This window comes from Giraffa tippelskirchi, chromosome 5 (assembly GCF_054371585.1).
Source record: "Giraffa tippelskirchi isolate mGirTip1 chromosome 5, T2T-mGirTip1v1.2.pri, whole genome shotgun sequence".
Lineage (NCBI taxonomy): Eukaryota > Metazoa > Chordata > Mammalia > Artiodactyla > Giraffidae > Giraffa > Giraffa tippelskirchi.
In genome coordinates, this window is record NC_137279.1 from 62,417,955 (window position 1) to 62,437,468 (window position 19,514).

At 38.2% G+C, this 19,514-nt stretch overlaps 1 protein-coding gene and 1 long non-coding RNA gene across 4 annotated transcripts in view; both read left to right on the forward strand.

Annotated features, from left to right (window-relative positions):
- Nucleotides 1–5,944: 5,944 nt before the first annotated feature.
- LOC145504425 (heat shock protein HSP 90-alpha-like) overlaps nucleotides 5,945–19,514 on the forward strand; it is a 66,472-nt gene continuing 52,902 nt past the window's right edge. Inside the window, exons 1-2 of one of the 3 annotated variants that reach the window (XM_081485189.1) lie at nucleotides 5,954–6,112; nucleotides 6,848–6,880. In XM_081485189.1, coding sequence (XP_081341315.1) covers nucleotides 6,851–6,880 — 30 coding nt within the window. In that variant the 5' untranslated portion in view covers nucleotides 5,954–6,112; nucleotides 6,848–6,850. Of the gene's footprint in view, nucleotides 6,113–6,339; nucleotides 6,437–6,847; nucleotides 6,881–19,514 lie in introns of those variants that run through there. The other 2 variants (XM_081485190.1, XM_081485191.1) reach the window with 2 other exon arrangements.
- LOC145504428 (uncharacterized) lies at nucleotides 8,224–17,975 on the forward strand. The gene is made up of 2 exons (XR_014052200.1): nucleotides 8,224–13,125; nucleotides 17,457–17,975. It is a non-coding gene; the product is annotated as an uncharacterized LOC145504428 (long non-coding RNA).

Below are 19,514 nucleotides of genomic sequence, written 5' to 3' on the forward strand. Positions count from 1 at the left end.
AATATATTTTATGTGACTATTATATATTTTGGATATGACCATTATATATTCTTCTGTAGGCAGTTTTGTTTTTTGATTGACAGTCTGACATGGATATAGCAGAAACTGTTTGTTGCTTCCTTTATTCATTCATTTTTAATACAACTGTAAGATTTTAGATTTTCTTATGACCACCTAGATTAGATTTTATTTTTCCCATTGTGATTTCCAGTTTTGTGTGGCCATGTGACAAACTTAATAACTGTAATGTGTCATAATAAAACTGGACAGGACTCTGTGGGACTCTGCGGGACTCTGCTGCATATAAATTCTTTACATGTTCCTAGGAAAGAGACTTCATTTGGCCTCCTAGGCCTTCCCTGAGTTCCAGCAAGCAGATTCAAATAGTTGTGGGCTTTCCAAGTGGCACAGTGCTAAAGAATCTGCCTGCCAATGCAGAAGATGCAAGAGACATGGGTTTGATCTCTGGGTCAGGAAGATCTCCTGGAGAAGGAAACAGCAACTCACTCCAGTATTCTTGCCTGGATAATTCCATGGACAGAGGAGACTGCCAGGCTATAGTCCATGGGATTGGAAAGAGTCAGACATGACTGAGTGACTGAGCACAGAGGGAAGGGGGAGAATGCAGAAACAAAGAAGGGGTACTCAAGAAATAATAGCGCAATGATAAACTAGGGTCCCGGTTTCTTCTCAAGGGATATACATAACAATATCTTTGAGTTCTTGGGCAGGAACTAAGTCCCCTACACAGGTAGAGGATGATAACTTCAGCCTGAGCACAAGAATCCTGGAACACTAACCAGTCAGAATAAAACCACATTCTCTGAAGCTTCACTCCATATTTTGCCTGTAGAATCTTCTCCCACAAACTATCACGGAGTCTGAGGATTTTGAGCACAAACCACTCATTCTTCTTGCTTGGCTCTGCAATAAACCTTTTTTTTTTTTTTTTTCTGTTTCATTTTGTTTGACCTCACTGTGTTCAGGTGCACAAACTTGCGTTGTTAACAATTTTGATGAGCCATCTGGAAGTCCATGTCCATGGCAGGTCAACTCTGGCAGAGAGCAGCCCCTTCTCTGGGTTGCCAGCAGCTGCTTGAGCTCATTTCTCTCCAGAGAATTTGGAGGGGTTCTCCTTGACAGTTGCCAGCCACCCTGGCATGAAGCTCTTTGGAACTGAGAAATGTCCTGATCTCTGGTCCATAATCAGCATTGCTTGGAGGTGAAGGACAGGGAAGGCCTGGCATGCTGCAGTCCATGGGGTCACAAAGAGTAGGATATGACTGAGCGACTGAACTGAACTGGAGTCATTCCAGTGTGCGCAGGATGGGAAAATTCTACCCATTCCATCAGGGCTCACTTCCCTTTCAGAAAGTGAGCCACTTCAGGGCACATTAGATTAAGAATTGGTCTAATCTGTTAGGAGAACATTGTTGGGGAGTGGAAGTGTAATTTTTGGCCTACACCTCACCCAGTTTTTGTTTGTGGGCCCATGTTTGTTGTTTGTATGTGTGTGTGTTTGAGTACTTGCATTGACTGGTTGAGATATCTCTGGTATCTGAGTTATGATGACACTAAGTTATTCTTCCAAGTGCATTGGCTTCACCTATGATGGACAATTGGAGAAGACAATGGCAACCCACTCCAGTACTCTTGCCTGGAAAATCCCATGGATGGAGGAGCCTGGTAGGCTGCAGTCCATGGGGTTGCTAAGAGTTGGACCCGACTGAGCGACTTCACTTTCACTTTTCACTTTCAAGCATTGGAGAAGGAAATGGCAACCCACTCCAGTGTTCTTGCCTGGAGAAACCCAGGGACAGGGGAGCCTGGTGGGCTGCCATCTATGGGGTCGCCCGGAGTCGGACACGACTGAAGTGACTTAGGAGCAGCAGCAGCAGCAGCAGCGTGGACAATTGGTGAGAATATCCCTTTCTGGGTCTAGGGAGCTGAAACCCTGAGATACCATCCTGCATTGCATTAGTTTGCTTTTGGATGTGCATAATTAAAAACAGGTGATCAGAGATCAATTCCAACTTATAGCCCGCAAGGGGGTATATTATGCAAAACTGGTAAATATTCAACTCAGTTCAGTTCCATTCAGTTCAGTCGCTCAGTCGTGTCAGACTCTTTTGAGACCCCATCGACTGCAGCACGCCAGGCTTCCCTGTCCATCACCAACTCCCAGAGCTTACTCAAACTCATGCCCATTGAGTCGGTGATGCCATCCTACCATCTCATCCTCTGTAGTCCTCCTCTCCTCCTGCTTTCAATCTTTCCCAGCTTCACGATCTTTTCGAATGAGTCAGTTCTTCCCATCAGGTAGCTAAAGTATAGGAGTTTCAGCTTCAGCATCAGTGCTTCCAATGAATATTCAGGATGGATTTCCATTAGGATGAACTGGTTTGATTTCCTTGCAGTCCAAGGGATTCTCAAGAGTCTTCTTCAACACCACAGTTCAAAAGCATGAATTCTTCAGTGCTCAGCTTTCTTTATAGTTCAACTCTCACATCCATACATGACTATCAGAAAAGCCATAGCTTTGACTAGACAGACCTTAATTGACAAAATAATGTCTCTGCTTTTTAATATGCTGTCTAGGTTGGTCATAGCTTTTCTTCCAAGGAGCAAGCATCTTTTAATCTCATGGTTGCAGTCACCATCTGCAGTGATTTTGGAGCCCCCCAAAAGAAAGTCTGTCGCTATTTCCATTATTTCCAAATCTATTTGCCATGAAGTGATGGGATCAGATGCGACAATTGGACTTTTTTGAATGTTGAGTTTTAAGCCAGCTTTTTTGCTCTTCTCTTTCACTTTCATCAAGGGGCTCTTTAGTTCTTCTTTGATTTCTGCCATAAGGGTGGTGTCATCTGCATATCTGAGGTTATTGATATTTCTCCCAGCGATCTTGATTCCAACTTGCGCTTCATCCAGCCCAGCATTTCACATGATGTACTCTGTATATGTGTTAAATAAGCAGGGTGACAAAATACAGCCTCATGTACTCCTTTCCTGATTTGGAGCCAGTCTGTTGTTTCTTGTCGGCTTCTAACTGCTGCTTCTTGACCTGCATACAGATTTCTCAGGAGGCAGGTAAGGTTGTCTGGAATTACCATCTCTTGAAGAATTTTCCACAGTTTGTTGTGATCTACACAGTCAAAGGCTTTCGTGTAATCAATGAAGCAGAAGTAGATGTTTTTCTGGAATTCTCTTGTTTTTTTGATGATCCAGCAGATGTTGGAAATTTGATCTCAGGTTCCTCTGGCTTTTCTAAATCTAGCTTGAACTTCTGGAAGTTCTCAATTCAAGTACTATTGAAACCTGGCTTGGAGAATTTTGAGCATTACTTTGCTAGCGTGTGAGATGAGTGCAATTGTGCTGTAGTTTGAGCATTCTTTGGTACTTCCTTTCTTTGGTATTGGAATGAAAATTGACATTTCCCAGTCCTGTGGACACTGCTGAGTTTTCCAAATTTGCTTGCATATTGAGTGCAGCAGTTTCACAGCATCGTCTTTTAGGATTTGAAACAGCTCACGTGGAATTCCATCACTTCTACTATCTTTGTTCGTAGTGATGCTTCCTCAGGCCCACTTGACTTCGAATTCCAGGATGTCTGGCTCTAGGTGAATGATCACACCATCATGATTATTTGGGTCATGAAAATCTTTTTTGTATAGTTCTTCTGTGTATTCTTGCCATCTCTTCTTAATATCTTCTGCTTTTGTTAGGTACATAGGATTTCTGTCCTTTATTGTGCTCATCTTTGCGTGAAATATTCCCTTGGTTTCGCCAATTTTATTGAAGAGATCTCTAGTCTTTCCCATTCTATTGTTTTTCCCTATTTCTTTGCATTGATCACTGAGGAAGGCTTTCTTATCTCTCCTTGCTATGCTTTGGAGCTGTGCATTCAAATGGGTATATCTTTCCTTTTCTCCTTTACCTTTAGCTTCTCTTCTTTTCTCAGCTATTTGTAAGGCCTCCTGAGACAAACATTTTGACTTTTTGCATTTCTTTTTCTTGGGGATGCTCTGGATCACTGCCTCCTGTACAATGTCATGGACCTCCGTCCATAGTTTTCAGGCACTCTGTCTATCAGATCTAATCCCTTGAATCTATTTCTCCCTTCAATTGTATAATCGTAAGGGATTTGATCGGAGAAGGCAATGGCACCCCTCTCCAGTACTCTTGCCTGGGAAATCCCACGGATGGAGGAGCCTGGTAGGCTGCAGTCCATGGGGTCGCTAAGAGTTGGTCACGACTGAGTGACTTCACTTACACTTGTCCCTTTCATGTACTGGAGAAGGAAATGGCAACCCACTCCAGTATTCTTGCCTGGAGAATCCCGGGGACGGCGGAGCCTGGTGGGCTGCCATCTATGGGGTCGCACAGAGTCGGACACGACTGAAGCGACTTAGCAGCAGCAGCAGCAGCAGCAGCAGCAGCAGCAGCAAGGGATTTGATTTAGGTCATACATGAAATAGAAAAAGGAGTACATCAAGGCTGTATATTGTCATCCTGCTTATTTAACTTATATGCAGAGTACATCATGAGAAATGCTGGGCTGGAAGAAGCAGAAGCTGGAATCAAGATTGCTGGGAGAAATATCAATAACCTCATATATGCAGATGACACCACCCTTATGGCAGAAAGTGAAGAGAAACTAAAGAGCCTCTTGTTGAAAGTGAAAGAGGAGAGTGAAAAATTTGGCTTAAAGCTCAACATTCAGAAAACTAAGATCATGGCATCTGGTCCCATCACTTCATGGGAAATATATGGGGAAACATTGGAAACAGTGTCAGATTTTATTTTGGGGGGCTCCAAAATCACTGCTGATGGTGATTGCCGCCATGAAATTAAAAGACGCTTATTCCTTGGAAGGAAAGTTATGACCAACCTAGACAGCATATTAAAAAGCAGAGGCATTACTTTGCCAACAAAGGTCCATCTAGTCAAGGCTATGGTTTTTCCAGTGGTCATGTATGGATGTGAGAGTTGAACTGTGAATAAAGCTGAGCACCGAAAAATTGATGCTTTTGAACTGTGGTGTTGGAGAAGACTCTTGAGAGTCCATTGGACTGCCAGAAGGTCCAACCAGTCCATCCTAAAGGAGATCAGTCCTGGGTGTTCATTGGAAGGACTGATGTTGAAGCTGAAACTTCAATAGTTTGGCCACCTCATGCGTAGAGTTCACTCATTTGAAAAGACACTAATGCTGGGAAGGATTGAGAGCTGGAGGAGAAGGGGATGACAGAGGATGAGATGGAACACATCACCGATTCGATGGACATGAGTTTGAGTAAACTCATGGAGTTGGTGATGGACAGGGAGGCCTGGCATACTGTGATTCATGGGATCGCAAAGAGTCGGACATGACTGAGCAACTGAACTGAACTGAATGGTCTAGTGGTTTTCCATAATTTCTTCAATTCAAGTCTGAATTTGGCAATAAGGAGTTCATGATCTGAGCCACAGTCGGCTCCCAGTCTTGTTTTTGCTGACTGGATACAGCTTCTCTATCTTTGGCTATAAAGAATATAATCATTCTGATTTCAGTACTGACCATCTGGTGATGTCCATTTGTAGAGTCTTTTCTTGTGCTGTTGCAAGAGGGTATTTGCTGTAATCTTCAACTATGCTCCCACAAATGAAACAAAATTATGTTTGTTTTTTTTTTGTAACACTCTTTAACCTCAAGGCTCCTTGAGATCTGGGGAACAAAACCCCCTGATATTTCTGCTACTGTATCAGAGTAAGCCTCTTGGAATTGTTTTGGCTTTTATCAATATCTTGGGTGTATATATGTTATCTCAGTACATGAGCTCTAGCTTTGTTTTCTTTTTCTGGTTTTGATCTTTCTTTATGGGGTCAAGGTAGCTTCAATGCAGATTTCAGTTTATCTGGAAGTGACGCATGTAAACACAAATGAGCATTGTGTATTTTTTCTATTACTGTTATTGATTATAACTGAACTGGCAATGTAGCAACTGAAGAAGCAATCCCTGAAAATGACCAAGATGGGACTCTTTCAATATTCTAAATCTGGGTTTTGCTTTTCAGTTAGAGGAAGCTAGTTCTCTTCAAAGATTTGTTATTTCTCTGTCTGTGGCATTGAGAGGTAAGTGATATATCTTAATATTAAGTCTAGTTATCTGTGATCCCTGAGACTGAAGGAAAAAAGGGGGCTTTGTTATTATTTGGAGGGCTTCCCAGGTGTCCTTAGTGGTAAAGAACTGCCTGTCAATGCAGGTAGATGTAAGAGATATGGGTTTGGTCCCTGGGTTGGGAAGCCCCCTCCCCCCCAGAGGTGGGCACAATAACCCACTCCAGTATTCTTGCCTGGAGAATCCCATGGACAGAGGAACCGGGCAGGCTACGGTCCATGGAGTCTCAAGATTCAGACAAGACTGAAGCAACTTAGCACACACACACACCTTATTTGGTATGTGAAGTTGTTGCATGGGAAGCATTGTTAAATGACTGATAAGCTTTTTCAGGTTATATTGTAGGAGTAAATGTTTTAAATATAAGTATTCTAAAAATTACATGAAATTCTTAAAAATATGGTATGTCCTGATAAGGGGTTATCAGTCCCAATTTCTAACATATGATAAATGATTAATGGATATATTTGAAGTGATTATATATGTATTTTTTATAAAATAACTCACTTAGAAAATATTTATTTTCTGTAAATACTATACTTCCTAGATTATCTTAGAATTTCCATAAAAATTCTATATATGAGTAATACTATTTAATATATTTGATATTTATTAATAGGAATTATAATTTTGTTTTTATATTTTATGGCTTTATTACTCTATTGAATAATTTTTATGCCTACATACAGTCCATGGGGTCGCGAAGAGTTGGACATGACTTGGTGAGTGAACAACACACCTACACTGTGCACTTTTAGATCCTATTATTATTATTATTATTTTTTTGTCTGTGCTCTGTCTTCATTGCTGCACTGGCTTTTCTCTAGCTGTGGTGAGCAGGCTTCTCATTGCAGTGGCTTCTCTCATTGTGGGTCACAGGCTCTAGGGCCGGTGGGCTTCTGTAGTTACAGCACCTGGGCTCAGAACTTGTGTTTCCTGGGTTCTAGAACAGTCCCAGAAGTTGTGACACATGGGCTTAGTTGCTTCCTCAGCCATGTGGGATCTTCACGGGGATTGAATCTGTGTCTCCTTCATTGGCAGTTGGATTCTTTATCACTGAGCCATAGAAGAAGACCCAGATTCCATCATTTTGTAAACTTTCTTTAAGTTGCCTTTTTAAATTTTTGACAATTTGTTGGGTAAAAATAATGTTTGCTTGCTTTAATTTGACTTCCTTAGTAATTAATAGAATCAACTATCTTTTTTATGTTTAATACTCATTTATATTTATGCTTCTGTGAAATACCTGATTTAAATATTTCCTTATTTTTCTTTTGAGAATAATTACATTATATTCTGGATGGACACCATTTGGCTATTATATTATTGCAAATATTTTCTCCTTGAGGGCCAGTAGTCTTTAAAATTTTGTTTGTGGTCGTTTTTTTCCCATGAATAGGTATCTAATCTTTATATATTCAGATTTTACTATATTATTATGTTTCCCTTTGTGGCTTTAGCTTTTCATGCATTCTTGAAAAAATTCTCCCTTGGCCAAAGGCATATATTTGGTCTTCTATATTTTCCTTTATTTTTTTAAATAGAATATGTATGGTCTTTAACATATCAGGAGTTATGTTTGAAATAGTGTGAAGTGGAGACTTACTGGATATGATTTTCAAAACTTTTCTCAGTATCATTTACTGAACATCCTTTCTGACCTGAAATGTGACTTTTATATCATAATAAGTTATCATATCTACATGGACCTTAAGGAAGTTTTTCTTTTTATCCTCAGATCCTAGAGGGCAGGTATAAATTTTAAGGTTCATGAAATTCTTTGTAATTTTATGTAAAGCTTTGTGAGTTCAAATGTGCCTTTCTCTGTAGTGAATAACCTTAACTTTAATTAGATCCTTAAATAATTATACACATACACATGCACACACACACACACATATACACAATGCAATATGTTAAAAGAGATTGCATTAAATGAAGGAGCAAGTAGGTGAACCATTTCACTAGAATCGTTGCTATGGAATCGTGTTGGTCCTACCAAGAAGGCAGAAATCAAAAAGCATTAGAGATGATGCTGAAAGTTATTGTCTGCTGGGTGGGCAGTACAATGTTGTTTCATTGTATGTAGAGAAAGGCCTTTTAATGCGCTCACTTAAAAATTTCCTTGAAAGTTTTATAGTTTACCCTATAGCCATCTGGATTTGAGTTTTATTTCTTTTGAATCACTGATCACTGTTTCTAGTTCTAGTACCTTAGGAGCAAGCCAGTTTTCTGCTTGAGCTCTCGAGAGCTGAGAAATATCTGAATTAATCAAAAATTGGCATGTTCTCGCTGCTAAATTTTCAAGGGAGTTTCTTCTGTATAGAGTGTTTGATCATACTGAAAACAGCATCTGTTGCAGTTTTTGCTTTGTTCACTGCTTTGTTGAAATTGGATTGTTGGTTCGTTGTCACTATGTGGAGGCTTATTGTTTTCTTAATTGAAAGGCCAACAGCTGGCTCTTTTTGTTGTGCTCTTCCCCACGTGGTTTTAAAACACTCCTTGGTTTAAAATATGAAGGTGCAATTGTAAATATCTAAAAATTATCACATATAGATAAGAGAAGGTTCTGATGCAAGATAGCAAAAACACATGTTAAATTTTGAAGAATGCCTTTACTTTAAGCCCAGATGTTATTTATCTAAAATTTATCAATAAATGAGCGTCCTTCGAAATTAAAATATTATTTGTTATACAAAATAGTTTAACTTGCATTACTCATTAACTTTGTTCCTTCTGTGTTTACCCCAAAGAAACTGTCCTGTTATGGAAGGTAGTCAGAAATTGTCTGTAAGGAGGAGGAACTGAAATAAAACTACACTTTGGACTTAATGGTTGCTTTTGCACAATACTTAAATTTATTGAATTAAACACCATAGGCTCATGAAAAAGTTTCACTGGGTAAAGACGGAGAAACAATGGCGCTGTTGGCAGTCATGTGGGATATAAAGTTCAATATGGAAAACTTGAGAGGTCTCAAACACACAGCTGTTTCTTTCTATAAACTATTTGCTGAGTTTCAAGGCTTGCAAGAGTACATAGAACGAGGTCAATAGTTTCTAAAATGCAGAGTCAAGAGGGGTGGGATGGGGGTAGGAGGGAGGTTCAGGAGAGAAGAGATACAGGTGTACAAATACCATTCACTTCATCACAGAAACCAACATAACAGTGTAAAGCAATTATACTTTAAAAATAAATAAGTAAATAAAAAGTTAAATTCAGAGTAAAAACTCTGCATTGTGGTGTTAGAAAAGAAAATATCTGCTAGAAGGACTGGACCTGTCCCATGCACTCTGCTTCTCTCCTTTTCAAGTTATGTGCCAAATTCTGAGGCTGAGGGGTAGGTGGTTGGAGAACTGAGTTAGGAACCTCTAAAGGACAGAGCAAGACACCTCTCTGTCTTTCAGTGCTATTGACAAAGAGATATGCCAGGCACTCAATCAGAAATCAGAGGCACATTCACATGCAACTCAGATGAAGACAGTGTAGAGGAAATTTATACTCACCAAAATATAAATGAGCCCCATGCCAGCCCAGTGCCTGTCTGGACCCCATCCTATGCCTAATAGAGGGAAAAGAGGACACTGTGCAAACATAACCTTCTCAGAGCCTTTGTGGTTCTTTTGCCATGAAGTCCAGGATATCATAAAAACATACAATACATATACAAGAGTCAACAGTGTATGACCAGCAATGAAGAGAATAAGAAAACAGAGATAGACACATTACACAAAATCAGTTTATTATTATTATATTGTAGGAGATGCTTGTAATTTTCCTGTTTTGATTTTTCTGTCTTTGGTTATAGCATACATGAATAGGGCACATAGGAATTAAAATCTTAACTATAAAACATTTACTATGTACTTACTACCTAAATCCTGAATAGCTTCATGTTTATTGGTTTCAATTCATAATGACAATCTCAAGTGTTATTAAAGTTAGTAATTTGGAATTATCAATAACATGACAAATGTAATATCAGACATACAATTTGGAATATAAGATGGAAAAATCAAATGGATGTGTTTGCAGCCATAATTTTTTAATTGGCTAAATGTGTAGTTGCTTTTCTTTTTCAAATAAAAATTTGTTCAGGACTTTCAGTGGATACAAAAACATTCCTTTTTTAACACTGAGAGTTTCTTTTAAGGAGAAGAAATTTAACCTATGATTATCATTAATTAAGGATGGTTCAGTGCAGTTGATGGGCTGCTACTATTGACCTCCCAAAATGAAATATAATTGAGTGGATATCACAAAGATAATAATTAACTGAACTGAGAGAGGTCCTTTTAAATATTATATGAGTTATGATTAATTGGAACATTCCCCAAGCCCCTTAAGTAGCTCATTTTTCATTGATAGGGTAGTAGAGAAATTGCATTCAGGGCAGCTATCATCAAAAATGTGATTTCTGTAATTCCGTGTTGTTAGCAAGCTACTAAATTTGGGATATAACATGAATTGAGTTTTTTAAATAAATCAAAGAGAATTTTAACTTATTATTTGCTTAAGTTATTTTAATTTAAATGTCAGTTAACATATATCAAGCATCTAAAATGAAAGACATTCAGTTGTGTCCAACTCTTTGCAACCCCATGGACTATATAGTCCATGGCTAATTCTCCAGGCCAGAATACTGGAGTGGGTAGCCATTCCCTTCTCCAGGGAATCTTCCCAACCCAGGGATCAAACCCAGGTCTCCTGCATTGCAGGCAGATTCTTTATTGTCTTAGCCACCATGGAAGCTCATTTAGCATCTAAATTATTCATGATATGGATTTCAGCACTGGGAAAAGAGCTAACAAAATATAACCCCAATATAGTTTGGGTACTAAAATCTTTATTTTCAGAGAAATTGTATGAGTGTACATTTCTTTTTACAATAAGAAAAATATTAAGTTCTTCCATCAAAAGTCATCAGCTTTTTGTATCTCAGATTATTCTCTCTAATAGCTTAAATCCAACAGATTTTAACCCAAATATAATAATTGAGCACATATTTAATCACAATGGTTACTAGATCCGAAGTCTGCTTATAATAGGATTGAACATTATTATTGAATGTCATAGAAGTAAAACTTAAAACCATATTGACTGTTTCACATCAATTTATTTCTGTTAAACTCAAGTATATTTTAATGATTCCTGGAAATCAGATCATACTTTCCTTTTCTGTTTAACCTGTCACTATTATAGACAACTATTTTACATTTTCTCTTCTTTCCTCAAATAGCCAACACTTCTCTGCCATCCTCAGTTTTAACTTAATATTTCTCCTCATTGATATGTTGTTTCACTTTGCTCCTCCACTGAATCTGCTCTTTACAAAACTGCCAATAACTTTAATATGAGTAAAACAAATGGCCAATTCACAGCTTTCATCTTATTTGATGAAATATATCAGAGCTATTCACGTTATGCAGTGGCAAAAATGTAGTAAACAACTTGCCTATAATAGCTTAAAGCTCTCAATCTGAGGTTGGCAAATATTGTTTTTTGTAAAGGACTAGAGTGTGTTGGGGTTTGCGGGTCATATGCTCTCTGTTACAATTACTCACTTCTGCCACCATGGCAAGAAAATGACCATAAATGAAATGCAAGTAAATAAGTGTGTCTGTATCCTAATAAAGCACTGTTTACTGAAACAAGTGACCTGCTGGATGCAGAGGCTGGCAAAGAGAATCTAAGAGCACAGGCTTATAATCATTCGCTACTTTACACAAGGCACGACAAAGAAATGTTACCTCAGAAAAGAATTGGCCATTATGAAAGCTGAAATTCAGAGACTTACAGGTTAGAAGAAAAAATCTCTTAAACCTAAATAGTCAAAGATGCAAATAAAAATTATTTTTAAGGACTTCCCTGATGGTCCAGTGGTTAAGAATTCACCTTGCAGTGCAGGAAGCCAGAGTTTGATCCCTGCTCCAGGAACTGGGATCCCATATGCTGAGACCATGGGGTTGCAAAGAGTTGGACACAACTGAGTGACCGAACTGACTGACTGAACTGACTGAGGATATGAGTGTCTGTGTGACCCTATGGATTGTAGCCAGCCAGGCTCCCCTGTCCATGGGATTCTCCATGCAAGACTAATGGAGTTGCTGTGCCCTCCTCCAGGGGATCTTCCCTGGTAGTATATTACTTGTCTTCTTAATTCATGAGCTTCCAGACTTAGACCAGATATGAGGTTTTCCCAATAGCCTGAACATGGAGTATGATAAATTACTGTGAGTGATTTTTGAGTTGTCTTCCTTGTGTAAGGGTCAGTATATTATTTATGAGTGAAAGACTGAATATTCTATCCACTAGCACAAACATGGAGTGCTGTCACTTTAGAAACAAGACACATCTCTTTCATTTACTTTGTTTGTCTGGAACCTGATCTGCTTCCTAAGTAAAAGGAAATAAAGCAAAAATTAACAAATGAGACCTAATTAAACTCAAAAGCTTTTGCATAACAAAGGAAACCATCAACAAAACAAAATGAAACAAACAAAAAACAACCAAGTGCACAACAATCCCAGCAACTATGAGTGAAGTTCTAAAAGAAACAATAAACAAATAGTTTTAATTCCAGGGCTTATCTGTGTTTAGAGGGTCATTCACAGAATATACTATATCTACATATAAAATATTTAAAGAAACAGATAGTTTCTTAAATAAACAGTCAACAGAGAAAATGTGAGAAATAGATTTGGAAATAGGTTGAAAATAAAAGTTGTAGGAAAAAAACCTTATACTCAAAATCAATAGGTGGTTGAGACAATTACTAAATTATAGGAAAAAGGGCTATGATCATCACACTAAATATATTTTCAAAAAGTAAAATAAAATTTGACATTTAATCTTCTTTTTTAATTTCTGAGATAGAAGTTTTTAGAATATTTGAGATAAAGACAAAATTATTAAACCTAATAAAGATAAGATGGAAAACGTTTTCCATAAATATAGCTCTAGATGAGTATAGTGAGAGGCATGTCCTTTGTAAGTAGGGTCAAGTCCATTCACTACTTACATTTGATAATGTAGGAGGTGATAGAGCAAAGGGTAAAAGAAACACACAAGCTTGAGGATTAGAAAGATGGCAATTATTTATCATTTGCAGTTAATGTTATTGTTTAGATGAGGAGAAGAAAATACAGACATATTATCAGTATTAAAGAAAATAGGATAAAATGATAAGGTGGGAAACAGGAAAAATATACAAAAAGAATCAGTGTTAGGGAACACTGCTCAGTACTCTGTAATAACATACATGGAAAAAGAATTTGAAAAAGAATAGATACACATATATGTATAACTGAATCACTTTTCTGTACACCTGAAACTAACACAACATTGTTAACCAGTTATATCTCCAATATAAAATCAAAACATAAAGATAATTTTTTTAATTAAAATTAAAAAATCAGTGTTTACCAACAACACTTAGAAATTTAAATATTACAGTAAAATAAATGTCTAGAAATTAATGTAACAAAAGATATGCAAGACATGTAGCAAGAATGCCAAAAATGTAAATCTAGTGAAAAATCACTGAAACTCTGAAACAGTGAGATATAACCAATGTCAATAGATAGAATTAATGAATATTATAAAAATATCATGTCTTCTCTATAGATACAAACAGAACTACACACTCAATGATTTGAAAAAAATTATATAGAACAGCAAAGAACTGAAAATAGTTTAAATCTTTCTGAAGAAGAAAAATGTGGAAGAAGAAAAGCCTTTACAAAATCCAGAGACTTATTTAAAGCTATAGCAATTTAGAAAGTGTAAAATGTGTACAAGGAGAGGCAAATTGACATATAGAAGGAAATAGTGAACCTAGAAATAGATCCACACAAATATGCCACTTTGATTTAGAGCTGAGGTGGCAAAATGAGCAGGAAATATTTGTTATCCATCTGAAAAGAAAAGTGATATTGAATTTTTCAATTCATTTCATTGAAATGAAATTCTTCCTCAAAACATATAATTCATTCTAGATGGCTTAAAACTTGAAATACCATAGACAAAACTTTATAGTGTTTGGGGGAATATATAGACAAATATATATATATATTTTTTATATTTGGAGATAGATGTCTACTTAAACAGGTCATGAATTTTATTTTTTCATTATTAAAGAAAATAAACATTCACAATGTGGCAATATTAAGTTCAAAAATTTCTGTTCTTCTAAAAATATCTTATAAAGTGTAAAATCAAGCTATAAACATAAGAAAATATTGGCAACACATATGATATAAAACAATATTTTTTGAATAACATATAATAGCATGTATTATTATAATTTGAAAATTGGATTAAAGATTTACTGAGCAAGACCCTGCCTACCAGAGCAAGACTGTGTTTTACCCACAGCCAGTCCCTCCCACTAAGAAGCTTCCACAAGCCTCTTATCATCATCTGTCAAAGGGAAGACAGAATGAAAGCCACAATCACAGAAACCTAATCAAACTGATCACATGGATCACAGCCTTGTCTAACTCAATGAAACTATGAGCCATGTCATTGTAGGGCCACCCAGGACAGACGGGTTATGGTGGAGAGTTCTAACAAAACGTGGTGCACTGGCGAAGGGAATGGCAAACCACTTCAGTATCCTTGCCATGAGAATCACAAGAACAGTATGAAAAGGTAAAAAGATAGGACACTGAAAGATGAACCCCCCGCCCCCAGTCGTTATGTGCCCAATGTACTACTAGAGAAGAGCAGAGAAATAGCTCCAGAAGGAATGAAGAGGCTGAGCCAAAGTGGAAACAACACCAGTTGTGGAAGTATCTGGTGGTGAAAGTAAAGTCCAATGCTGTAAAGAACAATAGTGCATAGGAACCTGGAATGTTAGGTCTAGGAATCAAGGTAATTGGGAAGTGGTCAAACAGGAGATGGCAACAGTGAGCATCAATATTTCAGGAATCAGCAAACTAAAATGGACTGGAATGAGTGAAATTGATTCAGGTTACGATTGTATCTACTACTGTGGGCAAGAACCCTTTAGAAGAAATGGAGTAGCCCTCATAGTTACCACAAGAGTCCAAAATGCAGTTCAGTTCAGTCCAATTCAGTCACTCAGTCGTGTCCGACTCTTGTGACCACATGAACCGCAGCACGCCAAGCCTCACTGTCCATTGCTAACTCCCGGAGTCCACCCAAACCCATGTCCATTGAGTCGCTGATGTCATCCAACCATCTCATCCTCTGTCATTCCTTTCTCCTCCTGCTCTCAATCTTTTCCAGCATCAGGGTCTTGTCAAATGAGACAGCTCTTCGTATCAGGTGGTCAAAGTGTTGGAGTTTCAGCTTCTGCATCAGTCCTTCCAATGAATATTCAGGACTGATTTCCTTTAGGTTGGACTGGTTGGATCTCCTTGAAGTCCAAGTGACTCTCAAGAGTTTTCTCCAACACCACAGTTCAAAAGCATCAATTCTTCGGCGCTCAGCTTTCTTCACCGTCCAACTCTCACATCCATACATGACCACTGGAAAAACCATAGCCTTGACTAGACGGACCTTTATTGACAAAGTAATAGTAATGTCTCTGCTTTTAAATATGCTGTCTAGGTTGGTCATAACTTTCCTTCCAAGGAGTAAGCGTCTTTTAATTTCATGGCCGCAATCATCATCTGAGGAGATTTTGGAGCCCCCCAAAATAAAGTCAGCCACTGTTTTCACTGTTTTCCCATCTATTTGCCGTGAAGTGATGGGACTGGATGCCATTATCTTAGTTTTCTGAATGTTGAGCTTTAAGCCAACTTTTTCACTCTCTTCTTTCACTTTCATCAAGAGACTCTTTAGTTCTTCTTCGCTTTCTGCCATAAGGGTGGTGTCATCTGCATATCTGAGGCTATTGATATTTCTCCCAGTAATCTTGATTCCAGCTTGTGCTTCTTCCATCCCAGTGTTTCTCATGATGTACTCTGCATATAAGTTAAATAAGCAGGGTGACAATATACAGCCTTGACATACGCCTTTTCCTATTTGGAACCAGTCTGTTGTTTCATGTCCAGTTCTAACTGTTGCTTCCTGACCTGTATACAGGTTTCTCAAGAGGCAGGTCAGGTGGTCTGGTATTCCCATCTCTTTCAGAATTTTCCACAGTTTATTGTGATCCACACAGTCAAAGGCTTTGGCATAGTCAATAAAGCAGAAATAGATGTTTTTCTGGTACTCTCTTGCTTTTTTGATGATCCATTGGATGTTGTCAATTTGATCTTTGGTTCCTCTGCCTTTTCTAAAACAGCTTGATCATCTGCAAGTTCACGATTGACGTATTGCTGAAATGCAGTACTTGGTTGCAATCTCAAAAATGACAGAAAGATCTTTGTTTGTCTCCAAGGCAAGTCATTCAATATTACAGTAATCCAAGTCTATACCTCAACCACTAATCCCAAAGAAGCTTCAGTTGAAAGGTTCTATGAATAACTGCAAGACCTTCTAGAACTAACTCCAAAAAAGATGTCCTTTTCATCATAGAGGACTGGAATGCAAAGTGGAAGTCAAAAGATACCTGGAGTGACAGGCAAGTTTGCCTTGGAGTACAAAATAAAGCAGGGAAAAGGTTAACAGTTTTGCAAGATAATGTATTGGTCATAGCAAACACCTTCTTCCAACAACACAAGAGATGACTCTACACATGGACAGCACCAGATTGTCAATACAGAAATCAGATTGATTATATTCTTTGCAGCCTAAGAGAAAGTCAAAGTGAATGAAGACAGTGAAAAAGTTGGCTTAAAACTCAACATTCAGAAAACTAAGATCATGGCATCTGTTCCCATCACCTCATGGCAAATAGGTGGGGAAACAATGGAAACAGTGACAGACTTTATTTTCTTGGATTCCAAAATCACTGCAGATGGTGACTGCAGCGATGAAATTAAAAGAGGCTTGCTCCTTGGAAGAAAAGTTATGAACAACATAGACAGCATATTAAAAATCAGAGACATTACTTTGCCAGCAAAGGTCCCTGTAGTCAAGGCTATGGTTTTTCCAGGAGTCATGTATGGATGTGAGACTTGGAGTATAAAGAAAGCTAAGCACTGTAGAATTGATGATTTTGAACTGTGGTGTTGGAGAAGACTCTTGAGAATCCCTTGGACTTCATGGAGATCCAACCAGTCCATCCTAAAGGAAATCAGTCCTGAATATTCATTGGGAGGACTGATACTGAAGCTTAAACTCCCAATATTCTGGCCACCAAATGCGAAGAACTGACTCATTTGAAAAGACCCTGATGCTGGGAAAGATTGAAGGCAGGAGGAGAAGGGGACAGCAGAGGATGAGATGGTTGGATGGCATCACTGACTCAATGGACATGAGTTTGAGTAAACTCCGGGAGTGGCGATGGACAGTGAGTCCTGGCATGCAGCAGTTCATGGTGTCACAAAGAGTTGGACATGCCTGAGCAACTGAACTGAACTGCACTGATCTGAAGATGAAGAAGCTTATACAGTCAGCAAGAAGAAGACTGGAGCTGACTGTGACTCATATCATAAACTCCTTATTGCAAAATTGAGACTTAAATTGAAGAAACTAGGGAAAAAACCACTAGGCCATTAAGATATGACCTAAATAAAATATTTTACTATTATACAGTGAAGGTGACAAATAGATTGAAGGGGTTACATCTGATAGACAGAGTGCCTAAGGAACTGTGGTCGAAGGTTCGTGATATTGTACAGGAAGCAGTGATCAAATTCATTCCCAAGAAGAAGAAATGCAAAGAGGCAAAATAGCTGTTTGAGGAGCCCTTAAAAATAGTTGAGAAAAGAAGAAAGGCAAAAGACAAAGGCAAAAAGAAAAGATAAACCCATCTGAATGCAGAGTTCCAAAGAAGAGATAAGAAAGCCTTCCTAAGTGAACAGTGAAAAGAAAAAGAGGTTAACAATAGAATGGTAAAAGACTAGAGATCTCTTCAAGAAAATTAGGGATGCCAAGAGAATATTTCGTGCAAAGATGGGCACAATAAAAGATAGAAATCTTATGGACCTAACAGACGCAGAAGATATTAAGAAGAGGTGGTAAGAATACAGAGAATAACTATACAAAAAATATATTAATGACTCAAATAACCACAATTGATTGATCCCTCACCTAGAGCCAGACATCTAGGAATGTAAAGCTATGTGGGGCTTAGGAAGCATCACTACAATCAAAGCTACTGGAGGTGATTGAATTCTAGCTGAGCTATTTCAGATCCTAAAAGATGATGCTTTCAAAGTGATACACACAATATGCCAGCAAATTTGGAAGACTCAGCAGTGGCCACAGGATTGGAAAAGGTCAGTTTTCATTCCAATCCCAAAGAAAGGCAATTCCAAAGAATGCTTAAACTAGTGCACAGTTGCACTCATTTCACGCACTAGCAAAGCAATACTGAAAATTCTCCAAACTAGACTTCAACAGTATGTGATCTGAGAACTTCCAGATATTTAAGCTGGATTTAGTAAAGTCAGAGGAACCAGAGATCAGATTGTCAACATCCATTGAATCACATAAAAATAAAGAGAATTCCAGAAGAACATCTACTTCTGCTTCATTGACTATGCCAAAGCCTTTGACTGTGTGGATCACAGTGAACTGCAAAAAATACTTAAAAAGATGGGAACACCAGACCACTTTATCTGCCTCCTGAGAAACCTGTATGCAGGTCAAGAAGCAATAGTTAAAAACAGTCATGGATCAAAGGGCTGGTTCAAAGTTGAGAAAGGAATACATCAAGGCTGTTTATTGTCACCCTGCTTATTTAACTTGTATGCAGAATGCAACATGAGAAATGCTAGCCTGGATGAAGCACAAGCTGGAATCAAGATTGCCAGGAGAAATATCAGTAACCTCAGATATGCAGATGACACCATCCACCACCCAATGGCAGAAAGCAAATAGGATCTGAGTCTCTTGAAGGTGAAAAAGGTGAGTGAAAAAGATGGCTTAAAAGGCAACATTCAAAAAACGAAGATCATGACCTCTGGTCCCATCACTTCATGGTAAATAGATGGGGAAACAATGGAAACAGTGGAAGACTTTATCTTCTTGGGCTCCAAAATCACTGCAGATGGTGACTGCTGTCACGAAATTAAACGACTCTTAGAAAGAAAATCTATGACAAATATAGGCTGCATATTAAAAAGCAGAGAGATTACTTTGCTGGCAAAGTCTGTATAGTCAACGCTATGGTTTTTGCAATAGTAGTGTATGGATGTGAGAGTTGGACCATAAGGAAGGCTGGATGCCAAAGAATTGATGCTTTTGAGCTGTGGTATTGGAGAAGACTCTTCAGAGTCCCTTGGACTGCCAGGAGATACAACCAGTCAACCCTAAAGGAAATCAGTCCTGAATATT